This window comes from Micromesistius poutassou (assembly GCF_964030765.1).
Source record: "Micromesistius poutassou genome assembly, chromosome: 22".
Taxonomy (NCBI): domain Eukaryota; kingdom Metazoa; phylum Chordata; class Actinopteri; order Gadiformes; family Gadidae; genus Micromesistius; species Micromesistius poutassou.
In genome coordinates, this window is record NC_140292.1 from 12,875,782 (window position 1) to 12,894,988 (window position 19,207).

Below are 19,207 nucleotides of genomic sequence, written 5' to 3' on the forward strand. Positions count from 1 at the left end.
GCTCTCTCCTGTTGTTAAAGAGAGATGACGTAACGCTGAGGACTGGACTGACTGCATAGTCCGGCCCATGCTGAGCCTATCTCCCCCCCGCCCGACAAAACCACACAATACAGGATTGTATTGGTCCAATGAGAATGAAAACCGCTATGCATCATGGGGTATAATGTGGACATAAGTGCATCAGTTTTATGGTGCATTATGGGGTTATTAAGTTTTAGTGCACTTTGTGGGGGTTACCGGATTTTGTACATTTCGGACAATAATATGTAAACCTGGGGTGTCAGTGTCAGGGCTTCAGTAACGCGCTTTACGAGGCAGAAGTGGACGAATGGGTCAAAGAGAGCGTCGGGTTGAGATTGTAATTTCCAACCATCGCTCAGCACACACCGTGGGGAATCAGAGAGTTGATTCCCCGGGTCGACAGACATTTGAACAAAAGCAGAATGGTGCAGTGAAAAGTAACATAGTGGAGCTTTAAGTTTTGCTTAAACTTTGGCTGTCTGGCTGCTCACCCTTTCCTCGGGGGTGACCTTGTGTTACTTCATTACTGTTGGCCTTCTGCAGCTACTTTTCTGTTTCTGTTTTCTGCTCTATTTTCTGTTTCTTGGTAATCTAAACCCTTCCTTCGTTGAATACACTGCGTCGTTCAGAAATGCAATGATGTAAGATGACTGGGATTTCACTTAGTTTGCTTTCGTCATTGGGCAGAAGTAGGACAGGAAGTGGAAGGAAGGAGCCTGATTGATTAGAGTAGGCGTGTGTTCATGTATTCTGTGGAGCCCTCAGCAGCTCCTGAGCCCGCTGAACCCTGATGGTGTCTCAGCCCAACATTTGTTCACTACACAACATTTTATTAGGCTCTTTAGTTTGTTTGACCAGGCAGCGTAAACCCGACGCATTTTAACAAAGCCTTCTTGTGAGGTATGGCATGAAGCCAGGCACACACATTCACCAACCAACACTCAAACAGTGGGCTCCCCGGCTCCTGAAGGTGAACCAGGGGACCTGTGGGGGTGTGAGCAGGGCGTGGCCCAGGGGCCAGGACACCTCAAACCTTTATTGTTCAGCGGCTCCACAACGCAGCAACAGAGAGGCCTGGTGGCGGCCCCTACGTCGCCAAACACCACCGCGTCACAAACGTTACTCCAGAGCAGATCCATGAGTCCAGGGGGAAGAAGGCCTCTCAAGGGAACTTGATTAGAGACAGCAAGCCTGTCTTCATCTTCATCTTCATCGTCAGCATCCTCTGTCATCTGGTGGAGATGGGGGGGGGGGGGGGGGAGTGGGGGGGGGTCACCTGCTGTTCATCCAATCAAAACCTTAATTGCTGTGTAATTACCTCACGGCTTGTACCGTCACGCAGGGCTCCGGCCCACAGACGGAACACGGAGGTGTGTGTGTGTGTGTGTGTGTGTGTGTGTGTGTGTGTGTGTGTGTGTACGTGCGTGCGTGCTTGTGTGTGCGTGCGTGGATTCAGTGTGTGTGCACCTGTGTGTGTGTGTGTGTGTGTGCGTGCGTGTGTGCACGTGTATGTGTGTGCACGTGTATGTGTGTGTGTGTGTGTGTATGTGTGTGTGTGTGTGTGTGTGTGTGTGTCGTGGTGCGAGTTTTGTGTGAGCATTCTTGGGCTGCTTGAGAAGGGGAGCTCCTGCAGCCAACGGCGCTTCATAATCATGATTTATTAACGCTCCCCGAGTCGTGTCGGTTGTATTTGCTGTAGCGCGACACACCAGATTGCTGGTTAATATTTGTGGTGGAACGGGTGTATTTGTGTGTGTGTTTCCTGCAGTACAGTACTGCAGCTGGGGCTAATGAAGTCAAGCATACAACCTCTAGAAACACACACACACACACAAAAACACACACACACACTGCGGCCCACCTTGCCTCCATATGTGTGTGCCCCCATGTTGATCTTTGTGTGTGTGTGTGTGTGTGTGTGTGTGTGTGTGTGTGCATGTCCATGTTTGTTTTATTTATTTTGAGCTTGATTTTATTACTTTGTTATTTGAACAAACTAAATTACATTGTAACGCAGTGTGTGAGTGTGTGTGCGCCTGTGTGTGTGTGTGTGTGTGTGTGTGTGTTGCCACGTGCCACTGTGTCTGTTAATTGGATACATGGCATCCATAAAATGTGGCGGAGGCCAATAATTTACAAGCTCAGGGAGGGAGGCTAAGGAAGTGACGGTTATCGGGAGATTGTTAAAGAGAGCTGCTCTCTTTATCTTTTTATTTATTCACCGGGGCAGGGCCGGCCTCGCTAATCAACCCAATACATAAAACATGGGCTCAGTCCTCGTCGCAGCACGCCTCCGACAACGGCCCTCACCAACAGCGTATTCCATGCTGGTCTTGCGGGGTAAACATTATGACGCTGGTATTTTTACGAGGTCTTCCTTACGACGCCGTGCCTGTCGGGTCTCCGTTGATGGGTACCTATGGCAACAGCAACGCGGAGCAGAGGCAGGACACACGCCGAGTGTCCGGGGGCGCCTCCAGAATTAGCGGCGAATAAACATGACCTCGGTGCACTGGACGGGAGGGAAGAGCGGCGAGTTACCGGCCGTGCAGCCGGCCGCGTCGGGCCTATAGCCCGGCGTCCTCCGGGGTCAGGGAGAACTCTGCGGTTGTTGTTTCACTGGCTGTTGAGGACTGCGTTAGCCTTGGTAAATGTTCTCCTCTCTTCTGCGACGGCCGCGCGCTGGAAGGTAACAGCGACGCCGGCAGCTCCTTCACTTTGCTGCCGCAGTTTTCTTTCTTTCTTTGTTTTGGTTTTCCTTCTTCCGGGCCTTAATTTCATCACGTCGCAGAGTATCCTGTTTTGTTTGGAAGGAGATTAGCGACGCACGCGCAGCCGAGCCGCGAGACGGGGCGTGTGAGAGGCGATTCCCTTCTCACCCAACATCTGTCTCTTCCCTTGCCTGATTCCCTCTCCTTCTCCCTCCCTCCGCCTTTCTCCCTCTCTTTCTCCCTTTCTTCCCAGCCCCATAACACTGACGCAAGCAGAACAACTCCAGCGCCTTCAAGCCGGCCCGGTGACAAACACAGCCCCCACCAGAGAGATTAGCCCGAGCCGCAGCCTCCTCGCTCTTTATCAGCTCGTCTTCCTCTGCAGAGCCTCCTCTGAATAATGACCTCAGTAAGCCCAAGATGGCATTTAGGCGGGCATCAGGGGGCTGGCATCGGGCAGCCGCAGTGCATCTCCTTCTGAGGACGCGGCTTTTTGTGTCACCAAACGCACACCACTCTCACACAGCGCTGTGCCATGTGTTTGCGGGCCTGCTAATAAGTGGTGCATTGAGCTCTGTGTTGTCTGTGTGTTGTGAAGGCTGATGCAAAAGGGGGGACAGGTACTCTGAGTTCTGGCCTTTTATTAAGCCTCACGCGCACGCGCAAACACACATGCACACACGTCACATCACAGCCTCCGAGACCGGCGCAAAGGGTCTTGTTTCCCAAACGCTTTTCTTCCTACCCGACTGGCGTGACATTTAGCCATGTAGGAAAAAAAAATAAAAAACACAACAACTGTGAATTATTCAAGAGTTTGGCCTTGCAGAAATGTCAACGTGAAAGGAAAGTGCATATATATTTGTAAGGCAAAACAAGGAACAAAGAGATCTCTTTTGAGTTTTCCGTTTTAGAAATGTAGATATGCCGTCTGGACGCGCAGGGCTAAAGGATAGCAACTGAAGCTCAGGTATAGTCCAGTTCCACTTCTGCTCTACTAGCCTAGAAGTTAGCAGCAGAGCTAATGTCACAGATTACCGTATACATATATATTAGGGCTGGGCAACGATTCATTTTTTTAATCACGATTAATCGCATAGTTTTGGTGAGTTAACTTGTGATTAATCACACTTTTAAAATTATATTTTAAATCCACTCCAATGGAAGTTAAATTACATTATCAAATGGAATGACACATTATCATTCATACCAAATGTACTAATAAGCAAAAACTAGACCAAGTGATCTTGGGGGAGTTTTATTGACTCACTCAGTGTGGGTTGAATATGAAACTTACAGAACACCACAGATTTGGGAATTGTAAACAGGCCGTAAATTAGTACAATTGTAAACCAACAGTTATTACAAAGTTAGATTCTAATAAGTACCACCACAGATTTGGGAATGGTTAACAGGCTGTATACTTACTGCAAGTCTAATTGAATGTAAAGTAAGTGAATGTAAAGGGACTAAAAACAGAAATGATTTCTGATATGAATGCGTCTGATATGAATTTGTTAATGCGTAAATTTGTATTAATCGTGTTAAAATAAGATTGTGTTTACGTGTAATTAACGTGTTAACTTGCCCAGCCCTAATATATATATATATATATATAATCCTTCATTTATAACAAATGTAAACATCTAACAACATGGGTGTTAGCTACAGCCAAACATGTTTGAGATCCCTTTTGGATTCATTAAATCCAAACACCACTTTGGTGTTGGATTTAACAGTCTGTAAAATGTGTAGTTTCTGTCATTTCATGTCAAATCAGCCTTTTCCTTTGCAGCCTTCACACTCATTTCCATCAGGCCTACAGCTAAATAAATAAAAGGCAGAGAGGCATGAAGCAAAGTTGAGAAAGTGGAGACATAAAGAGAACTATAACGATTAGCCTTTAAAAACGAGATCTAACCGGGAGATAATTTACGGCACCGACTCTGTTTAAAAACATCTATGCGCGTTAAAGGTGAATCGATGCATTCAACATGAACGCGTATAAAATCCATCGGGGTATTAGGAAAACATAAATCAGAGAAGGGTTAGAGAGACATAGCATAAAGGGATGATTCACAATACACGGCTTTGGCCCTCCAATAATGTGGCATTTCAGTGCAGATAAAACCCTCAACGGCGAGACGCCTGGGGGCCTGTCACGCGTTTATCTCTGCCTCTGGAGCTGACCCGACTCGCCAATCATCAATCACCGAGTGATGCGTTTACCTTCCATCGCTACGCTGACAAGACATACTCAGTGAATATTTATGTATGTACTGAACACTATGTGTGATGGTGGGTGGTGTGTGGCTGAATCTCTCCCTCTCTCTGTCTCTCTGTCTCTCTCTCTCTCTCTCTCTGTCTCTCTGTCTCTCTCTCTCTGTCTCTCTCTCTCTCTCTCTCTCTCTCTCTCTCTCTCTCTCTCTCTCTCTGTCTCTCTGTCTCTCTCTGTCTCTCTCTCTGTCTCTCTCTGTCTCTCTCTGTCTCTCTCTCTCTCTCTCTCTCTCCTTCCTCCTATATGTTCCCCTGGGGCCATAGTGCAGATATGGTTCTTCTGTCAGTCTGTTATTATTTTAAAGCATGAACATCCCACAATGACAGTGTGCAATTTTAACAGCGCCTCACTCGTTCATTAGCAGAGATTGGCTTTTGAGTCTTTCTGCTCTTAACAGTGAAGAAAGGGATAAACAACAGCTGGGGTGTATGCATTGGCCTGTTCTGTTCTTCAAAGTATTACGGCCATATAAATGTGTGTTATATAATTATCCTCCTGGCTGCATCATTAAACAGAATAACTTATCTCGTATACCTCCCACGAGTTAGCAGTAAATCATAGAGCCATCTTTGGAAAATAGTTTGACACAGGAGGTATAGAAGAAGAAAGAATGGAGCAAAAGCAGAATAGAGAACAGTGGTGTGGTGGAATATAATACAGTAGAACAGACTATAGTAGAGTATAGAGCAGTAGAGTATGGTGAAGTAGAATAGAGTAGATCTCACTAGGGTAATGCAGAGTGCAGTAGAGTATAGTGGAATAGAATAGAGTATAATAGAGTGTGGTATAGTATAATGGAATACAATAGAGTATAATAGAGTGCAGTATAGTGGAATATAATAGAGTATAATAGAGTGTGGTATAGTATAGTGGAATATAATAGAGTATAATAGAGTGTGGTATAGTATAATGTAATACAATAGAGTAGACTGGAGTAGAAGTAGATTGTGGATCTTAAGCCAAAAAGTCAACATTTTAACCCCTAATTTGACTTCTGAGGCCAACCTTAATGGCGGGTTAGTTGAAGGGCACGGTTAAAGAACAAGAAGACGTTTTAAGGCCTGGAATAATCCTGTATGCATAAAGAGGCAGGAGCAACGCATAGCCACTAGCTATTCATTTGGTAATGAGTACAGCCTTCAGGGACTTTGGCCCTTTATTGTTCTTTCATTTTTTTCCCAACGAAGATACAACAATGTATTCATGTTGTGTTTGTGAGAGGCTTGCTCAGTGAAGCTGTAAAGGCTGGTGCCTTCTGTGTGTGTGTGTGTGTGTGTGTGTGTGTGTGTGTGTGTGTGTGTGTGTGTGTGTGCGTGCGTGCGTGCGTGTGTGTGTGTATCTCTGTGTATATGTGTTGCACAGACGCACAGAGACACACAAACAAAGATCAACATCACACGTATGGAAGCAAGGTGGGCCAAAGTGTTTGTGTGCGTGTGTGTCTATAGAGAAAGATTCTCGAAGGTGAGACACGGAATGATGCGGTACAGAGGAGAGGAGAGGGAGAAAGAGAGAGTATAAGATGTAGACAGAGCGAGGTAAACAGAGAGAGCGAGAGAGAGAGAGGGTGTGCGAGCAGCGCGGCAGCAGTGACGGTAGGAAGGCGGGTTTGATACGCATGTATAACAAACGCAATGCTCAGCTCCAGAGTACTGCACGCGTTGCGTGTCTCACATACAGAAACACACCTGCTGGTGGAGTTAATAGTGCTGCAGAGTAGAGAGGAGGAGGAGGAGGAGGGGAGAGGAGGAGGAGGGGAGGGGATAGATCGAGGTGGAGGGGAGAGGGCAGGAGGAGGAGGAGGGGAGGGGCAGGAGGAGGGGAGAGGGCGAGGAGGAGGAGGAGGGGAGGGGCAGGAGGAGGGGAGAGGGCGAGGAGGAGGAGGAGGGGAGGGGCAGGAGGAGGGGAGGGGGCAAGGAGGAGGAGGAGGGGCAGGAGGAGGGGAGGAAGGGGAGAGATCGAGGTGGAGGGGAGAGAGGGAGGTGGAGGGCAGGAAGGGGAGAGATCGAGGAAGAGGAGGAGAAGGAAGAGGAGGCAGGAGAGAAGGAGGAGGAGGGGATAGGGGAGAGGGAGGAGGAGGAGCAGGAGGAGGAGGCAACTAGGGTGGGAATTTGAGTATCAGCTAACTGTTATTGATTTTGGCAGATGCAATATAGCCAGGCCCTTTAGAATCCCCCGATCCATTCGCAGCCAGTGACTCATTGTTGATTTATTGATGGAGATTCTGCGAGGAGGAGGGGTTTAATGAAAAGGTTATGGATAATCAGACAGGGAGAATATGATTCCAGTGGTTAGCTGCTGTTGTTGTTGCTTGAGACCCGGGTGTGTCAACAGTCTGACGGCCCTGTCAATGCCCTGCGTGAGAACGGGGTCTCTGAGGAGCGGCGGCGGGGGGGGGGGGGGGGGGGGGGGTGCGTCCCCTGTATTGTTAGCGCGCGGGCCGGTGTGTGGCTGCGCGGCCCTCCTCTGTACTCAGGGGTCCAGTCATCTTCACAGCCAGTACAGTCAGCACATTTCCCGCTATATAGGCCTACCATTAAACTCATGATGGCTCATTGGCGATTGACATTGCACGCTATCATTGTCGTCATATTGTGCTATGAAATTCAAGAAAGACTCAATCCTTTATGCAAGGGGGCACTCATTATCGCTAAGCACAATTTTTAAATTGCTGGTATTACATGCTTGGCATTCATGTATTATTCACCCCGCCAAAGAACTTGTAATGATTTTTCTTTCTTTTTTTTTATCCACTACTCGCACACTTCATCAGGCAAGAGAGTAATTATTTCCCCTAATGGCGTAGGGCGGTATTCATTCATTTTCCCAGGCATTTATTACTTTACATAACTTTGAATGTCTCAAGTTGAAGGAAAGTCTCTCTCTCATGTTTAATGAACATGCAACATGTGGCGTTATTTCAATAATGCAAGTTAGTGCTAATTCCACAAGTGGGTTCTCATTTTTACTCAATATGTTCCTCTATCGTAGATTTTGCCTTTAAAGGGATACACCGATATATCTGTAAATGGTGTTATCCTGTCTTATATTCAGACAAGTTGTTTAATTCCAAATGCCTTATTTGAAGTCCAGAAGGGGAGATCACTGGGTAAGCATTCAGCGCTGCCAACTTTTGCGTTTTGGCCGGAGTGAGATTCTGTACAATCTTGTAATCCATACCTTATAGCAGGGTCCGTGGGTGTAAATGTTGACGCCCCCCCGTCACATCGCCCCAGGGGGGCGATGTGAGCGATGTGATTGGATGTGTGGCGTGTGAGCGTGTGTAAGCAGGCAAAAGCGTGTGTCACACGGTGAAACCGTGAGAGTTGGCAGCTCTGGCATTTGCTTCCTGTTCGCCGCTTCCATTGACTTACAGAGATACTGTAGCCTAGCTCCTACTGTAGCCTAGCTCCTACTGTAGCCTAGCTCCTGTTCATCTTACTGTAGCCTAGCTCCTACTTTAGCCTAGCTCCTACTGTAGCCTAGCTCCTGTTCATCTTACTGTAGCCTAGCTCCTACTTTAGCCTAGCTCCTACTGTAGCCTAGCTCCTACTGTAGCCTAGCTCCTGTTCATCTTACTGTAGCCTAGCTCCTACTGTAGCCTAGCTCCTACTGTAGCCTAGCTCCTGTTCATGTGATCATCAGGCTGCCTGTAATGTGCCACTAGCACAGTTATATCATCATCTGCTACTGGCTGGGTGGTCTCCACGGAGTCTCACCTGTCAGTGGCTCATCACAGGCATCCTCGTGATCACAGCGCCAAACAAAGTGCTGATTGTGTGTTTGTAGACAAACTACAATGTAGTTTTGTTGTTACTGGCACTCGTTTGGAACGCTCACATGAACACAAGCTAGGCTACTGTAACTCTGAGAGTCAATGGAAGCGGCTCACGGAAAGACAAGGCTAACCCAGTGAACTGGGCAAACGCCCATTTACATCTCGCCGCATCCCTTTAAAGCTTCAACACTGCTTTTAGGTTTTAAAGAAGGGCCACATGTTCAGGTGACTCACCACATAGAAAAATAACTTCTTTAAAGAAAGTAATGATGGGTAATGTTTGAGGAATAGCTGGTAACAGGGGATATAGTAATGATATAAATGTTTGAATGTAGTAAAGCTAATTTATGAACTTGTAAAGCCAGATCGGATCTATTCAGGCATGTGTGTTACTGTACACAAAGGAATCATGTCTGAAAGGCTTCTTTACTAGCTTGTATATTATCAGGACTATCTTGTTTTCTATGACCTGCCTCACTGAACATAAAAATCCATATCCAACAAGGTCTCTACAGTAATAAAATGTATGTGAAGGACATTTAAATTACTCTCTCTTCAGTCCAGTATATACATTTAATAGGAAGGCATGTCAAAACAGACACAGTATGTAGCCACACATGTGGTACACCAAAAATACTTGTTATATGGATGTTAAGGGGGGATTTCTTTTCCATGGCTACTGGAATAAGCACATGCACACCCCTCAAACATTTTAGGACATAATAAAAATGGTAATCTCACTTGGGGGAGGATTGTCTTTCTGGCTGGGGGTCGGTCCTGTATTTCCCAAAGCAATTAAAGTTGGGGTGAATTTGGTTGTCTTCTGCTCTGTGTGGTGGACTTTGGGGATCTAGTATTTAGCTTGTGCGTGTTTGCGGAGCAGTACTGGTTATGATCAGAGACACAGCGCCCCCTACTGGTGCAAATGCACAAAGAATATTGTATAAACAATGTTGCTAGCCTACAATTTGTGCGTGTGTGTGTGCATGCGTGTGTGTGTGTGTGTGTGTGTGTGTGTGTGTGTGTCCGTGTATATGTGTGTGTGTTTGTGGGCGTGTTTGTGGGAGTTTGCACGTACATCTATGTGGGTGGGTGTATATTTAAGTGAATGTGTGGTTGTGTGTGTGTTTATGTGCATGCTTGTGTGTGCGGGTGAATGTATTGGTGCATGCACATTCATGTGCATGTGTGTGTGCGTGTGTGTGTGTGTGTGTATATGTGTGTGTGTGTGTGTGTGTGTGTGTGTGCACGTGCATGTCTTTGTGTGTGTGCGTGCATATTTTTTTATGTGTGTGTGTGTGGGTGTGGGTGTGTTTTTAAGTGTGTACGTGTGTATGTCTCTGTGTGTGTGTGTGTGTGTGCGTGCGTGCGTGCGAGCGTACGTACGTGCGTGCGTGTGTGTGTGTGTGTGTGTCTGTACAAAGAGTGTTAAAGACTGTGTGTGTGTGTGTGTCCTCCTCTCCTCCACCAGGCGTGTGCGATTGTTCTGATTTCACCGCCGGGACAACCTGTGAGACGTGCCTTGAAGGTTACTATGGCAACGCTCTGATTGGCACGCCGGGCGACTGCCGACCTTGCCCCTGCCCGGATCGCACCAGCTGCGCTCAGATCACTCAGACGGGGGAGGTGGTCTGCACCAACTGCCCAGCGGGGCGGACGGGTGAGACACCACGGCCGTCTGCACGTCTGCCACCAGCGGCCCCTGAGGTGTGAGACAGACGGGGGTGGGGGGGGCGGCCGGGTGCGTGGGGCTGCCGGCCCGCTGGAGGAGGCCGGGGGGGGGGGGGTCGTAATGACCTTGTCCGGTGGCGGGTGTTGGAACCACACGCCGCCGCCGCCGCCGCCGCCGCTCACGTCTCAATAGCGTGAACCCCGGTCGACGAGGAGACGAGATGACCTCCGACCCTGTACCTCAACGCACCCGCACCCCCGGCATCCTCGTCTTCACCTGTACACCTGCTCACTCCTCCTCACTCCTCCTCTCTTCTCCTCGACGTCTCCTCTCTCCTCACTCCTCCTCACTCCTGCTCTCTCCTCACTCCTCACTCTTCCTCACTTTCTCCTCACTCCTCCTCTCACTCCTCCTCACTCCTCCTCACTTTCTCCTCCCTCCTGTTCTCTCCTCACTCCTCACTCTTCCTCACTCTTCCTCTCTCCTCACTCCTCCTCACTCCTGCTCTCTCCTCACTCCTCCTCACTTTCTCCTCCCTCCTGTTCTCTCCTCACTCCTCCTCACTCCTCCTCACTCCTCCTCACTTTCTCCTCCCTCCTGTTCTCTCCTCACTCTTCCTCACTCTTCCTCACTCCTCACTCTTCCTCACTCCTCCTCCCTCCTCACTCCTCCTCCTCTCTCCTCGGCAGGTGTGCGCTGTCAGAAGTGCGAGGACGGTTCCCACGGCGACCCCCTGGGCCAGGCGGGACCGGCCCGAGCCTGCGCCCGGTGCGACTGCAGCGGGAACGCGGACCCCAACGCGGTGGGCACCTGCCACCACCTGACCGGCCGCTGCCTCAAGTGCCTCGGCCACACGGACGGAGAGCACTGCCAGCGCTGCCAGCGCGGTTTCTATGGCGACGCCCTGAACCGCACGACGGCCCAGAAATGCAAATGTGAGTGATGGTGGTGGTGGTGGTGGTGGTGGTGGTGGCGGTGGTGGTGGTGGTGGTGGTGGTGGCTTTCATGTGCGCGCGCAGAGTGACAGTCCCTCTTATGAAGGGTGAATCAAACCCAGTGTGGTCAGTGGAGGGCTCCATGGATCCGGGCTTCTGTTACCGGTCTGTATGAACCCAGTGTCCTCTGTGGTTGTTTTTTTTTTCCCTTTGCCCACGTATGACGCGAAGCCTTGTGCTCAGGGTCAGCCCCGCTCTGATCACAGGGCAGGGGGAACGCCTTTGATAAACCTACAAAGCTTTGGGGCGTTAGAACGCGCCGAGGGGAACCGTTGAGTCATGAAGCGGGGGTTGATGTTGAGCTAGCAGAATGCAGCAGAATGTTAGCATTAGACTAGTCCAATGAAGAAGAAATGGAGGAAACAAGTAAAGAAAAACAAAAAAAAGCACACATGTTTAATGTCTCATGAGGAGTCCTGAGAACGGACTAAATCCCACTCGCACTCGTCCAAACACGTGTGTCTAATGCAGCTGAGTAAACAGTTGCGTCCCCCTGCCGCCGCCCGTCTCACCAGACGCGCCGTGTGTGTGTTGTGTGTGTGTGTGTGTGTGTTGCGTAGCCTGCAGCTGCAGCCCGGCCGGGACCTCGGGCCCGGGGGACCAGTGTCACCCCCAGACCGGACACTGTCACTGCCTCCCCAACGTGGGCGGGAGGGACTGCAGCCGTTGTCTGGTCGGCTTCTTCCACCTCCAGCCCGGTCGCGGCTGTCAGCGGTAACACCCCATTCCTTCGTGATGCACCGTTTATGCTTGAAAATGTTACGCATTGGTGGCGTAAACCTGCCGCTCTATACCGTTTAAGATGATGCTATCATGTATTGACGTGTCCACATAGTATGTACTTATTTATTTTGCGTTGTATCATTTGATTTAAAGTGCGTTTCATCAATACACACTCATTCATTAATACTAAGCTAACAACCAATGGTGAAAAACTCAAGACAAATGGCCCATCTAACAGCAGTATGCAATACGCAGCATGTCATTGGGGTTATCAAGTGGGCACCCTCTTTCACCGATGTTTCCTTAAGTTAGGCCCACGACACCTCCTGAGGGCTTAACAATGAAACCAGCGTCCTGGAGTCACCCCCCTCTATGCTGCCACCACATTGCCACGTTTAATGCATCTAAATACTCTCTTTCCTGCATCGTACCCCTAACCCTGACCAAACAAACACGTTAGCACATTAGTCAGCTGGCTTACCTTAGCTTGCACCCCAGGATGTATGTTTTCTCCTTACCCACAGCCATTCACTTGTTCTGCTGCCTACATGTTACTAACCGCCTGCCTCAGACTTTGAATTAAAGTGTGTAGCATTAAGTGGCATCTAGCCACGACTCATTTAATGAATTTGGCATTGTTACGTTGCTATAGTTGCCGTTAATTTGTGTAATCGCAATTTGCTGTAAAACACCTTTTCCCATGTGGGAACATTATTGCTGTTATTTTTACTTTTACGCATTGATGGTTGGCGATGGTTGTTTTCACGTTTTTAGATTAGGTTAGTGCAGAGTAGGTAGAAGTCCCGGCTGACTCACATCCCATTTGATTTCTGGTCGGGAGTAGGACAGTTTGGGTCCCCCAGAGTTAGGGTTAGTTAGGGTTTTCTTTCTGTTTTGTTATATTTCCTTTTGTTGATTTAATAACCGTCCCGCCATATGTACCAGGCAGTGTCTCTGAAAATAAAACGTCTGTCTGTTACTCGATCCGGGGTGTGACCAAAGTTAATTTCGTAACAGGCATTTATATTAATTTGGTCATTTAATTTGCTTTGCTGTTTGGCAGGTGCGACTGTAATCCCATTGGCTCGTCGTCCACGGCCTGCCACCCAATCACAGGCATGTGTATGTGCCGCGCGGGCGTGGAGGGAAGGCAGTGTGACTCGTGTCGGGCGGGATTCTTCAGCTTCTCGTCACGCGGTTGTCGAGGTAACGGACATAAGCCCTCAGATACACACAGCACCATTGTGTAGAGGGTCCATTCACGCGGGATGAGACATGAAAGCATGCATGGTGTTGTGAGACGATATACTGTGTGTTGAGTGGTTGTATCAACTCCCAGCCGTAAGGTTCTGCATTCAGACCGCAGTGTCCACAGTGTACTAATATTATTAATGTTTATTAACGTCATTAATAATATTAATGACGAGTATTAATGACGTGACATTTACAATAAGGGTGCATCAACTTAAATGAATGCTGTAATAAGCATTAATATATAGCATTAACATAATGTTTAGGGTTAGGGTAAGCTTACCATAACCTGATTAAATTAATAAATTAATACCTTAGTTAACCTGCACTCCATTAGTAAATTAGTACTAAACCATTAGTAATTAATTAATTCATGTTAATAACTCGTAGTCAATGTTCATTACTGCATTAACTCATTTTAATCAATGGTTCATCAATAGTAATGATAATAATAATAAATAGTTATTAATGTCGTGTATAAGAGATGTCCAATATCATTGCTTTGGACATGTGATAAAACATCTAAATTGTTCTTCCAGCCTGTAACTGTGACCCCATGGGCTCCGTGTCCATGCAGTGCCATGGCAACGGGACCTGCCACTGTCGCCAAGGCTTCACGGGTTATAAGTGTGACAAATGTCAGTTGAACTTCTACCACAACAGAGCAACGCACCACTGTGAGGCATGTCCAATCTGTTACGGCCTGGTCAAGGACAAGGTGAGCTGTGTGTGTGTGTGTGTGTGTGTGTGTGTGTGTGCGTGTGCGTGTGTGTGTGTGTGTGTAGGAGTGGCATTGTGTGTGTGTGTGTGTGTGTGTATCTTTATGTGTAGGTGTGTAGGTGTAGGTATGTGTGTGTGTGTGTGTGTGTGTGTGTGTGTGTGTGTCGGTGTGTGTCGGTGTGTGTGTGTGTAGATGTGTAGGTGTGTAGGTGTAGGTATGTGTGTGTGTGTGTGTGTGTGTGTGTCGGTGTATGTGTGTGTGTGTGTGTGTGTGTGTGTTAGTGTATCTTGATGTGTAGGTGTAGGTATGTGTGTGTGTCGATGTGGGTGTGTGTATGTGTGTCTCTCTCTCTCTCTCTCTCTCTCTCTCTCTCTCTCTCTCGCTCTCTCTCTCTCTTTTTTTCCAGCTTGTACCTGCGTTGTTACCACATACTGTCATTTTTTGTGTTAGCAATTTAGCAAAAACACCAACACTGTCTGCCCGGAGCACTCGCAATTACTCTCCAAGAGTGTCCCTCCCTCGCTGTATCCTTCTCTCTCTCTTCTATTCACTGCTTTTCCGTTTCTGCACAGCAGACCGAGGCTGTTTATGTCGGGGGTCCACTCTCCCTGTTGGGGAGCAACAGGACGGCTAACAAGCAGTGAACCCAAGAGTTGAGAGGAAACAGAGAGAGAATGAGACAAACCAGCAGAGGAGCAGGATTTAGGGAGAAATCTGAGGGAATGGGTCTGGTGGTTCCATGTTCTTGGTTTTCTACCAAAAAGCGATGGATGTACTAATACATCGTTTAGATTGTGGAATACAATCCATTTATTGTTGTACCTTAGCATGTACAGCAAGTACAGACTCTCATACCTTCTGGAGCTGTGAGTGAATGATTAGGATGAGGCAGCAGAGCTGAACGTATAAAAGGATTCTTGTTCTCCGTTCAAGGAAGTGGATGTGGTAAACACTTTGAATTTCACTCTATTATAGCGCAAGTACCGGCTGATAAAAGGGTTACAAGCATCTAAAGCAAGTAAACAGAAATGAAGATTAATTCCGTCCATTAGGTAACTAATGAATGGGAATTCCATCTTCAGATGAACAATACCAATGTGTTTGCATACTTTAAAACATTTTGTCATCAGTATCGTGTTCCACATATGGATGTATCCATGTATTGTGTTTCTCTCTATGCCAGATTCCGATAGGATGGTGTTTCACATTTCACTTAATTTGTGTCGTCTTCAATATATTGAGAAACATCTGTAGACGCTATTTATTTTCAGTCAGAATCTGTGTTTCAACGCACGGTAAAAGCCTTCATTTATACAGTGTCACAGAACGTATACAACGTGTCTGGTGTTATGCTTTGCTGGAGTTAGGATGCATAAACACAGCTGTACAGGATACGAGATCCAACATGGATACGACCAGACAGCAGACCCCCTCTCTCCACTGACTCCCTCTCTCTCCACTGACCCCCTCTCCCCGCTGACCCCCTCTCTCCACTGACCCCCTCTCTCCACTGACCCTCCCTCTCTCCACTGACCCCCTCTCTCTCCACTGACCCCCTCTCTCTCCACTGACCCTCTCTCCCCGCTGACCCCCTCTCTCCACTGACCCCCTCTCTCCACTGACCCTCTCTCTCCACTGACCCCCTCTCTCTCCACTGACCCCCTCTCTCTCCACTGACCCCCTCTCTCTCCACTGACCCCCTCTCTCTCCACTGACCCCCTCTCTCTCCGCTGACTCCCTCTCTCTCCACTGACTCCCTCTCTCCACTGACCCCCTCTCTCTCCGCTGACCCTCTCTCTCCGCTGACCCCCTCTCTCCACTGACCCCCTCTCTCTCCACTGACCCCCTCTCTCCACTGACCCCCTCTCCCCGCTGACCCCCTCTCTCCGCTGACCCCCTCTCTCCGCTGACCCCCTCTCTCCGCTGACCCCCTCTCTCCACTGACCCCCTCTCTCTCCACTGACCCCCTCTCTCCGCTGACCCCCTCTCTCCGCTGACCCCCTCTCTCTCCACTGACCCTCTCTCTCCGCTGACCCCCTCTCTCCACTGACCCCCTCTCTCTCCACTGACCCTCTCTCTCCACTGACCCCCTCTCTCCCTGCTGACCCCCTCTCTCTCCGCTGACCCCCTCTCTCTCCGCTGACCCCCTCTCTCTCCACTGACCCCCTCTCTCTCCACTGACCCCCTCTCTCTCCACTGACTCCCTCTCTCTCCACTGACCCCCTCTCTCTCCACTGACCCCCTCTCTCTCCACTGACTCCCTCTCTCCCCGCTGACTCCCTCTCCCTGCTGACCCCCTCTCTCCGTGTGTCCCTCTGGGCGCTGCAGGTGGAGACCCTCGGAGCCCAGCTGCTCCACCTGGAGAAGCTCCTGGCTCGCTACGACTGCCGCGGCCGGCGCCTGCCCCCCCAGCAGCGGGGCCCCGCGGACCACCAGGGGGAGGACGCCCTGCCCAACGCCCTGGAGGACATCCTGGCCTTTCAAGGTAAAAGCGCGGCAGACCAGTGCTGTTACACTACACTTCCTGTGTGGCGTCTCTTATTACAGTTCTACCTCTCAAATTGCAGCCCTGCCATTCGTTGACTTTGTATTGTTGATTTAAAACTGGTTTTGTTTGTTGTTTTCGTTGCGTTGTTTTTTTCCCTGCCCAGCGTTTTGTACTGCAGTTCTGCTCGCTCTTCAAACACCATCTGATTGATTGAATGATGATGGAGGTGATGAAGGTGTTGATGCAAACGTCCTGCGTGGTGTTTGACGTTTGAACGGCAGGGGAATCCACCACCAGGACCCATCACTACACCTACTTGTCGTTCTCTTGGTGTTTCCTGCAGATAAATCAAGAAATAGTATTCTGAAAACGAAAAAAGGAAAAAGGTTTACGATCCGAACAGCTCAACATTGGAGCTACGCAGAGATGAGGGATTGTGTGTGTGGTGTTCCTGGCCGGGGCCCAGGGACACGGAGAGAGAGGCCGGCAGACGTAAACAGTGATGAAGAACAGGAAGCACACGGACCGTCCTAATCCCTGTTTATGTGCCAGGCGGTGCGTCTCTAATCCCTGCTTTATTGTCGTGATTACACACGCCTCCAGGAGGCCTGCTCCCCACAGAACCCCCCAACGCTGGGGTCCCTGCACACACACACACACACACACACACACACCCTCGCACGCACCCTCGCACGCACACACACGCATGCACACACCTGACCATACACGCACATACACACACTAACACACATGCAGCAGTCATGCACCAGTCTAGATAAGGCTTTAGTATGGACCAGTTTTAATAAAGGCTTTAGTGTGGACCAGTTTAAATAAATGTTTTAATATGGACCAGTATTATTAAAGGTTTTATTAAGGAGCAGTTTAAATAAAGGTTTTAGTATGGATCAGTTTTAACAAAGGTCTTAGTTTGGACCAGTTTAATAAAGGTTTAAGTATGGGCTGTTTAAGGCTGTTTACAGAATAAAGCCTGTTAATGCCCAATATGAATAGTTTCTGTATATATATATATGTTTTTTTGTGCATTTATATGCCACTAATGCCGTACTCCCCTATCTCGCACAGACACGTGCATACACACACACACACACACACACACACCATGGAAAGAAGTCCTGTTATGTGTTACCATTGAAGCTCTTTCCAACGTGTGTACCTTGGTGTGGCAGCCATGGAATTGTCCTTTTAAAGCGAATTGTCAAATAAATAAACCAAACTAACCAATTTGGTGCGACATCCACACATCTCTCTCTCCCACACACACACATACACGCACACACACACACACACAAACATTCTCTCTCTCACACACACACACACACACACACACACACAAACAAACATTCTCTCTCACACACACACACACACACACACACACACACACACAAACATTCTCTCTCACACACACAAACACACACATACACGCAAACACACAAACACACACACACACACCCACACACACACAGGTCGGGAGTGTCTGGTCGGCGGCCCTGGTCGGCCAGGCGGTGGGTGGGTGGTCCGTGGTAGAGGTGAGTCCAGCCCAGGGAGCGGCGTTGTGTAGGAAGAAGAGAGCCCGGCTCTCCCAGCGGCCGCCTCACAGGAGCACGGCCGCCGCGCGCCGCTCACAGCTGTTGTTTGGCCCGCCTCCTTCTTTTTAAAATAAATTAATAATTCAAATTAATAATTCATTCATTTCAAACTTTGTTTGAAACCTAATCAAACTCTTTCTTTGGCTGTTTTTATCCTTTGTCTTTATTGCCTGTTTCTTTTTTTTCTTGTCTCTCTCCCTCCCTCCCTCCCTCCCTCTCTGAGCCTCTGAGAGAGAGAGAGCCCCCCCCCATGCTGTGAAGATGTGTTCCGCGGACCCCCGTTTGCTCCGACCAGAACAGCCCATAATACTATCTCACTTACACCAGGGCTGCACTCACTCCGGGCCCCCCCCGCTGCTCTGAAAACACTGGCCTTGAGATGTGAACAAGTTTGGGAACCGGGTCGAGGTGGCTCAGAAACGCTCCTCCCGGCCCCCCGCACTCCAAACATGAGGCTTTGTTTGTTTGTTTTGGTGCTGTGTGTGTGTGTGTCAGTGTGTGCATGTGTGTGTGTGTGTGTGTGTGTCAGTGTGTGCATGTGTGCGTGTGTGGGAACATAATGCCGCACACCAGGCGGAGGCAACACGTTGGGAACAGCGTCGCAGGAGGGGACTGCAGGCCCTGAACGTCTCACTTGTTGGGGCCTTTTTTGGTACATTTGCAATTGCATTGGTGGAGCTGTTGCCGATAGTTACATGGTGGAGCTGCTCTTCATCTGGTTACCGTGGTTACTGGTGGGGCTGCTCTTCCTCTGGTTCCTGGTGGGGCTGCTCTTCCTCTGGTTACCGTGGTTCCTGGTTGGGGCTGCTCTTCCTCTGGTTACCGTGGTTACTGGTTGGGGCTGCTCTTCCTCTGGTTACCGTGGTTACTGGTTGGGGCTGCTCTTCCTCTGGTTACCGTGGTTACTGGTTGGGGCTGCTCTTCCTCTGGTTACCGTGGTTACTGGTTGGGGCTGCTCTTCC

General features: G+C 49.0%; 1 protein-coding gene across 1 annotated transcript in view; it reads left to right on the top strand.

Annotated features, from left to right (window-relative positions):
* The window catches only part of lamc3 (laminin, gamma 3), a gene marked incomplete at both ends in the record, with an annotated part of 92,577 nt that overhangs the window by 58,036 nt on the left and 15,334 nt on the right, over positions 1 to 19,207 (top strand). The window contains 6 exon segments of the mRNA XM_084486818.1: positions 10,260 to 10,448; positions 11,150 to 11,395; positions 12,016 to 12,169; positions 13,242 to 13,384; positions 13,969 to 14,147; positions 16,479 to 16,635. Coding sequence (XP_084342944.1) covers positions 10,260 to 10,448; positions 11,150 to 11,395; positions 12,016 to 12,169; positions 13,242 to 13,384; positions 13,969 to 14,147; positions 16,479 to 16,635 — 1,068 coding nt within the window.